The 7,728-nt window shown below is 44.0% G+C and overlaps 1 protein-coding gene across 6 annotated transcripts in view; it reads right to left on the reverse strand.

Moving 5' to 3' along the window:
• Positions 1-577: 577 nt before the first annotated feature.
• Positions 578-7,728, reverse strand: part of SYCE3 (synaptonemal complex central element protein 3) — a 36,403-nt gene continuing 29,252 nt past the window's right edge. The window contains exons 1-4 of one of the 6 annotated variants that reach the window (XM_085569372.1): positions 3,267-3,449; positions 2,319-2,427; positions 1,264-1,410; positions 578-634 (exon numbers count right to left, since the gene is read on the reverse strand). In XM_085569372.1, coding sequence (XP_085425498.1) covers positions 612-634; positions 1,264-1,410; positions 2,319-2,427 — 279 coding nt within the window. In that variant the 5' untranslated portion in view covers positions 3,267-3,449 and the 3' untranslated portion in view covers positions 578-611. Of the gene's footprint in view, positions 1,411-2,318; positions 2,428-2,697; positions 3,220-3,266; positions 3,465-4,228; positions 4,366-7,728 lie in introns of those variants that run through there. The other 5 variants (XM_085569371.1, XM_021539199.4, XM_021539197.3 and 2 more) reach the window with 5 other exon arrangements.

Here is a 7,728-nt window from a genome sequence, read left to right on the forward strand (position 1 = left end):
CCTCTCCCTAACTTTCCTCTCATAATCATCACATAACTGTGAAGAAAATCTTGAAGAAGTGAAGACCTACCCATGGGAAAGTCAAGTGTAGAGTTTGAAGTTTGTTCTTATTTAGAAATACTTGGTGCCTTTTAAAAAACCCCAAAGTTAAATTACCTACATATTTTTACTTCAGCGGATAAATGTTTTGTCTGAATTTAGATCAACCACACTCAAAGAAATACACAGCCTAAAAATTGGTAAACTTTCAGGGATTATTTAGATGTGATTTAAATCATTAAATTCCTCTTCAGAGGAGGTGGAGGTGTTCTCACTTGCTTCATGGAGCTTACTTTCTAGTTAAAAGAGACTGATTTTAGTAAAAGGAAAAATCCTTACAACTTACTACTGATTTCTCTCTCTGATAAATTACTCATTTATGTATAACCACAAATCATGAAGTGCTGCTCTTAATCCACATCCTGACTAAAAAAGTAATTTTTTTGTCATTTTCTAATATTGCACAGCAAGAATGTATGGAGAGAAGTGTTTTATAACATGGTTAATTTGGTTTCTTCAGTGCCACCACACTGCAGTCTGTAATGGTAAAACATTTTTATTTCGTGCCACCTTCAGAGGGTTTGAGAGGAACAATCTGGGAAAAACAGTTCAAAGAAATGGTTAAAAATCTAATGGAAGGAGATGCAACAACTATAGATGATACATCTAGATAATAAAACTATATAATTGAACACCTAGATGATAATACTAAATAAAAACAACTCAATCTATCTGCAAACCTAGAATTTAACCTGTGTTTCATTTGGGAAAATAAGCAATTCCTCAGTTTTCTTTGAAAGCCATGGGCTACCAATGCCACTGTGTTGGTCCTCTACAGCACCCCTACTCCCCATCCTCCCAGTTTGTTCAGGTTTCTAAGAATTCCAGTTATACTGACCATGGAGTGAGTATGATCTTCCAGGGAAAAGGTCAGAGGGTGTGTCAATTGTATGTGCAAACACTACAGGGATTACTAATGGGCATCATGCTAATACACACACTGCTGCCTTTTACCCTCAACAATATGAAGCTATATGTGTAATCTCATTAAAATGCTTCCACAGATGTTCACAAATAAGTAGTTCTTAGCAAGAGGAAAGCCCATTTCCCACAGTGCCTGTGAATCCTCCACAGCTGGGAGGAAAAGGGACCTAAGTGATTTTCCAAGGGATGTCATTCTGCCAGCGTAACCAAGTTCAATTTATTCCTTTTTTTGCCCTTCACCTCTAGATTCCAGTAGCACCTCTTGCCATTTCTTCTCCATCTGCTCTTTGCACATCAGGAAGGCATCTTCCAAGTGCTGCATGGCATTGTAGGGGCCTGGGTTGGTCTGGATGGCCACGTAGTTGTAGGCCATCCAGGCTGCACGCACTGCAAACACAACAGCAATTATTATTTTCTGGCCAGGAAAAAGCAATGGCTCATTCAATACATAAATTCAATAAATAAAATGAATTATTACCAGTTCAGATCTCATAGAAAGCTGGAAAATAAAATGGAAACTGCCTACAGTAATACTAGATTAGATAGACTGTTCAGTATTACTTCTTTATAAATGTCTCAAAATAGTTTATAATGAAAGTGCACTGATGTAAATTATTAAACAAGGATGGGCCCTTCACCTAAAAATGACAACAAAACAGGTAATCAAATGGAAAGGGTCAAGAGAGTGTTTTAAAATATATGACTATTATATAAGGAATTCTCCCTCCAGACCAGTTACAGCTTGTGTTAGCTGAGGAAGAATAAGATCAAGGAGATTGCAACAGAGATTAAATATTTTAAGGACAGCTTAAGTAATGAAATTGATCTTGAAATAATCAGTACCTTAATTAATTGAATTTTTCTTAAAAATAATGAGTATCTGATAAAGCTGAGCAAATAGTTTTGCACTTATGTACTAATGTACACTTACATACTTTCCCTTTTATTTTACCAAGACTTCACTATAGTACAGTGACCTGAGAGGTGATATGTATCCATTTTTCAGAATAAAGTCTCATTTTATATGCTATATTTTAATAATTGTACATTAAACACCTTAGTAATATTTCTGGTTTTAACCAACACTCTGAACTAAGCATGCATCACCTATTGATTTTTAAATCTGAGCCATCTGAACTACATGCTTTTTCACAATTAAGAACACAAAGGCATTAATTGATGGTGATTGTTTTAATTACATTTCTATCATACCTAAGTTTACAGAATAAATATAAAAATAAATCTTCAGTGTCTTTAGGACAAAAATTTGTATAATTCCTAATAAAGACCCATACCTGTTAGTTTTTCCATTTCGTCCAGAAGTTCTTCCATATCCGTGTTAAAGTTCTCCACCATCTTTTCCCCATTATAATAGTTTTCTTCCTGAGATTCTGATTCAGCCATCTATAAGGAAACCAGGAATTTCCTACTTTATTTTACTCTAAAGTGAATTGATTTTCATAGTTGAGACAAAGTAACTTTGCAATAAAAAAATAAAAGCATATACTTTTAGATTTACATGTGAATTCAGGAATGCTGCATATTATTTGTGACTCATTTTGAAATTAGTAGAAAGAATTAGCTAAAATATGCTGTGCTTGTGCAAAATAAAGATTTTTAGTATCAGTAACAAAAGATCATTGTGTCAAACCCTTCACTAGCAAACTTCATTACCCTGTTACAGTTGTCTTCCAGCTTCACTCCCAAATACTCTGACCCAGGGCAACTCCTTATTTTCAGAGTTAGTTGTAAAATCTCCATGTGTAACCAGTATTTATTTCACAATTATAGGCTCCAGCCAGGTTAAGTACAAACACTGAATCCTGTCACCATAGAGGCAGATTAGTGATTATGATTCCCTAACCTCTGCTTAGTTGTAGGGAATGAAATTCTAGGATTTCCTAGATGCTTAAAATTCTAGGATTTGCTAAAATGCTTGGGGCAAAAAGAGAGTTTTAGAACCTTTAGTGTTCACCGAAAACGTGACACAAAATATTGCCTTTAATTTCCTTTTCTGAAAACCATCAATGGATGGGACAGAGCTGTGAAGAAAGAGACGGGAGAGCTTCAGTGTAGTGGTTTATACATCACACTTCACAGTGTGATTTAGTTTTTACAAATCACAGATTTTATCCTATGATTTCTCAGACTCGGTGGGTATCTGTTCCCCGGGTTTTACTGCCGGTATGTGCGGAAGGAGCGCGACGCGTGGTTTGCAATGGCGTTTTAAAGCGGTGCCAAACCTCAGACGCTGGGTGTTCCACGCGTCTCCTCACACATCGAGGTAAAACGGAGGCTAACCGGGCAGCTGCCTTGCCCCGGAGCCCTTGGCGAGCCCGAGCCGCGGTGCCGTCCCACACCACGGGCGCCCTTCGGCCGCCGCCGGGGCCGCGTCCCCCGCGGCACCGGGGCCGCCGCCCGCCCTCAGGATCAGAGCGGGCGGTAACGGCACACCAATGCCGCCCGCCGGCCGTGCCCGCCCCGCCCGCCCGGCCCGCGAGCTCGGTTGATTCCGTGTTTCGCTAACGCCAACGCTTGGGAGAGCTCGGCGGCCGGGGGATCGGCGCGCTTGGCGCTCTGCGGCGCCGGGCTGTGGCTGTGCCCTGGCACCGTGTCCCCGCTCCGTGTCCCCGCTCCGTGTCCCCGCTCCGTGTCCCCGCTCCGTGTCCCCGCTCCGTGTCCCGGCTCCGTGTCCCGGCTCCGTGTCCCCGCTCCGTGTCCCCGCTCCGTGTCCCCGCTCCGTGTCCCGCCTGCCCCTCGCTTCCAGCGCCGCCGCGGCCGGCTCTGTGCGGCATCACAGACCGAATCACAGAACTCACAAAATCACTGGGTTGGAAGGGACCTTCAAGATCACAGAGTCCAACCCATGCCCTAACACCTCGAATAAACCATGACACCGAGTGCCACATCCAGTCTTTTTTTTAAACACATCCAGGGATGGTGACTCCCCGGGTAGACCATTCCAGTACTTTATCACTCTTCCCGCAAAAAACTTTTTCCTAGTACCCAACCTAGGTCTATTTCCCTTGATGTCCTCTCGTTCTGTCAGTTCTGCCTGGAGAAAGAGACCAACCCCACTGACCACAGCCACCTTTTAGGAGCTGTACAGCATGATAAGGTCACCTCTGAGTCTCCTTTTCTCCAGGCCGAGCACCCCCAGCTCCCTCAGCCATTCCTCAAAGGAATTGTGTTCCCAGCCCCTCACCAGCCTCGTTGCCTCCTCTGGACGTGCTCAAGCGTCTCGACGTCCTTCCCAAACTGGGGGCCCAGAACTGGGCACAGCACTCCAGGTGTGCCCTCACCAGTGCTGAGCAGAGGGGAAGAATGACCTCCCTGCTCCTGCTGGCCACACAATTCCTAATGTAGGCCAGGATGCTGCTGGCTTCTTGGCCACCAAGGCACACTGCTGGCTCATGTTCAGCCGGCTGTCGACCAGCACCCCCAGGTCCCTTCCTGCCTGGGCACTGTCCAGCCACACCGTCCCCAGCCTAGAACGCTGCAAGGGGTTATTGTGGCCAAAATGCAGGACTCGGCACTTGGGCTTATTAACCTTCATTCTCATTGGGCTCTGCCCGTCCATCCAACCGAGCCGTGTGTGTGCTTTCGATGGTTTTTACATGTGCTACAGCTTTCCTACAGACAGAGGATGGTTATGTCAATAAAACTCCCAGTCTGCTGCCTTTCAGTGTGCTTAACCACACAGAGAAGCACAGAGGCTGCTACACCCCACGGGGCCGGGCGTGCTGGGCAGCGCGGCATCCCTCCGCCCCCTGCCCGGCGCGGTGCCATGCCCAGCGCCCGGAGCAGGGGAGGTCCCGCCCTCCGTGCCCTCGGTCCCACCTTTCGTGCCCTCGGTCCCGCCCTCCGTGCTCCGGGCCCCGCGGCAGCACGGACCGCCCTGCTCCGCCAGCCCTGCCCAGCGGCAGCCCCTGGCACGGCGAGCCGCAGGGGATGCGGTCGTGGCCTGGGGTGGTTTCAGGCACTTTCCTGGCAGTAACGCAGAAGGCACATCTTAACCCCGGAGTTTAAAGCTGGGTGGTGCTTCTGCTGCTTTTCTCAGGGAGTCTCTGCGGTGCTTCTGCTGCTTTTCTCAGGGAGTCTCTCCTGCCTGCGGGATGGGAGGGAGACGTCAGAGCAGGGCCGGCAATGACAGCGCAATGAGCAGCAGGTTCACAGCTAAAGGGATAAGTTTATATTGGATGTAAGGATAAAATACTTGCCAGTGAGGGTGATGAGAAGTTGGAACAGGTTGAGAAAGTTGTGGATGCCCGTCCCTGAAAGTGTTCAGGGTCAGGCTGTATGGACTAGTGGAAAGTGTCTCTGCCCACGGCAGGGGTGTTGGAATTGCATGGTCTATGAAGGTCCCTTCTGAACTGCTCTGTGATTCTATGATCTCTGCATCATTAATACAAAAAAAAGCTGGAGAAGGTGTTCAAAGGACTTGGCAAAATCAGGTTAAAATTTTTCTGGAGAAAGTGCAACAAGACTCAAGGTTTGTCAAGCATAATAGATAGGACTTACCTGGTTTATAGCAGAGTGAGAATCAAATCTCATTTCTGAATTGTCCATACTCCAAGTCATGTCCATTTCAGATCAATACCCATACCGTGAATGGTTTGGGCTGTCTCTTGTTACCCTTTTTCTTTCACACAAACACAAATTTAGTCCTGTTTTTAAATTATTTGGTAAATTAGTGTTCTCATTATGCAGCAGACTTGCTCATCTCTTTCAATCACCACTCATTTCACTGTCAACTGAGTAGCTGGTTTGAAGATGAGACTCTATCTTCAAAATAAAATTAAGTATTTATTCACCTAAATTGCATGAATGCAACCTTATTACAGAGCATTTTGTTGCTAAGTTTTGCAGGGGTTCAAAAGCAGCTGAGTAAAATCCCTGACTAGAAAAAGTGCTAGCAAATTACTGGACCTTCAGCTGGCTGATGAAGGGCGATGCCTAATCATTAGGTAATTTCAGTTTTCTACTTTGTTTCTTTCCATATGGTGCTACTCTTGGAAATTTCAAATAACAAATACTGCAGGGCTGAACTGGAAATCACAACAGAGTTGCCATTAAAAATATAGCCTTGTAATTTTTCTTGATTAAGGAAACCTGCTACTTTGAGAGGCAAAGCTCATGAGGCAGAGCAGACGCTTGGGGTAATGATGGGAGGTTTTCTTACACTTTTAGATAATTTCTGTGCTGTGTCATGTTGTGCTTATCTGCAGAAACTACATCGAGGGTGCTTGTGCCAGAAAAGTGCTGCCCTTCCTTTGCATGGCCCCTTCCCCAGCCACATCTTGTTTTTTTCTCACAGTGTGTTGTTACCAGCAATCCTTGGTTGGCTCTGCAGCCGTTTGGCTGTTGTTGTTTGAGTCTTACACATTAGCCCCTTATCTTCTGAGTTACTACACCTCTGTGGGCTTAAGTTGACCAAAAGATCAGTCACAGTGTATCAGCCGTAAGCCACAGTTTTAAGCCTGATACTAGAATGTGAAAATAAGAAGTTTACTGCTTAGTCCTAGAACCCATCTTGAGGCTATGGTGCAGCAGCTGTCTGTGGTTAGGATGGTTTCTATATGTGCTACAGCTGTCCTGGAGATAAAGAGGATGGTTAATAAAACTGCTGGTCTGCTGCCTTTCAGTGTGCTTAATCATAAGGAAAAAGCAGAGAAGGATAGAGGATGTCAAACAGGCAATGTTTTCTTTGTGGATGCATGTACAATACAAGACATAGTAGGAAAAGTCTGTTTTTCACAGGACAATAAATGACTTTTGTCACTTCACTAAGCAGGGGAACAGGCTTGTTGATGAATGAGGAGGATTATATAGGCTGAAGCCTGAACTCTGAACCATTAAAGTATCTTATCCAACCAGTCAGACTGGGAGCACAACAGAGACACTGGTGGGGGGAAATTAGAAGCTGCAGCTATTGCTGCTTTTGCATATGCTTATTCTGAATATTTAACCCTTTGTCTTTCACACTTTCTTTTACAGTAGGGAAGTATAGAAACTGAAAGGAGGAAGATTTTCAGTTGTCATATTTTTAAACAGGAATCTGAATAGGTTTTCCTCCACATGCCCTTGAGGAAGGGAATGTAATTGCCTGTGGAATGTAACTCATTTAAATGAAGAACTGTTAGGTAAAATTTGCATTTTACTTACTATTTAATGGAGAATGAGGTATAAGACAGATCCCCTGCTCCTTCACTGAGAAAACACTACAGAGAATCAATGCAAGTTAGTACCAGAGTGAGAGGAAAGCTGAAACTGGAGTCTAAGCCTGCATTCTGTAGCTGTAGTGGCCTTTCTATTTCAATAAAATTTTCAGTCTAGAAGATGTCTCTCCTGGTTTCTCAAGGGATAAAAATCCATATCACAGGACTATTTCATTGATACTACTTTGCCCACTCCTGCCAGTGTCTGTGGAGAGATCGAGCAATGATTTTATCACTCCTGGTTTTTACCATTTTGCACACATGGGTTAATGCCAGATGGAAGAATAATGCTAGGGAGAAGCCTCTCTTAAATTAACTATTATCTTTTGATACCTAAAGGTATTGAATGTGCCACAACTAAAATTTTCCCCACAACAACATAATTACATGCAGTGATAAAATGTTAACAGGAGTAGGTGAATTTTGCCTAAAACAGTTGGCAGAGATCATATAATCTGCTGTATCTTCCCCAAACCACCTGCATTGA

The sequence above is a fragment of the Lonchura striata genome, chromosome 1A (genome assembly GCF_050655825.1).
Source record: "Lonchura striata isolate lonStrDom1 chromosome 1A, ASM5065582v1, whole genome shotgun sequence".
In the NCBI taxonomy this organism is placed as follows: Eukaryota; Metazoa; Chordata; class Aves; order Passeriformes; family Estrildidae; genus Lonchura; species Lonchura striata.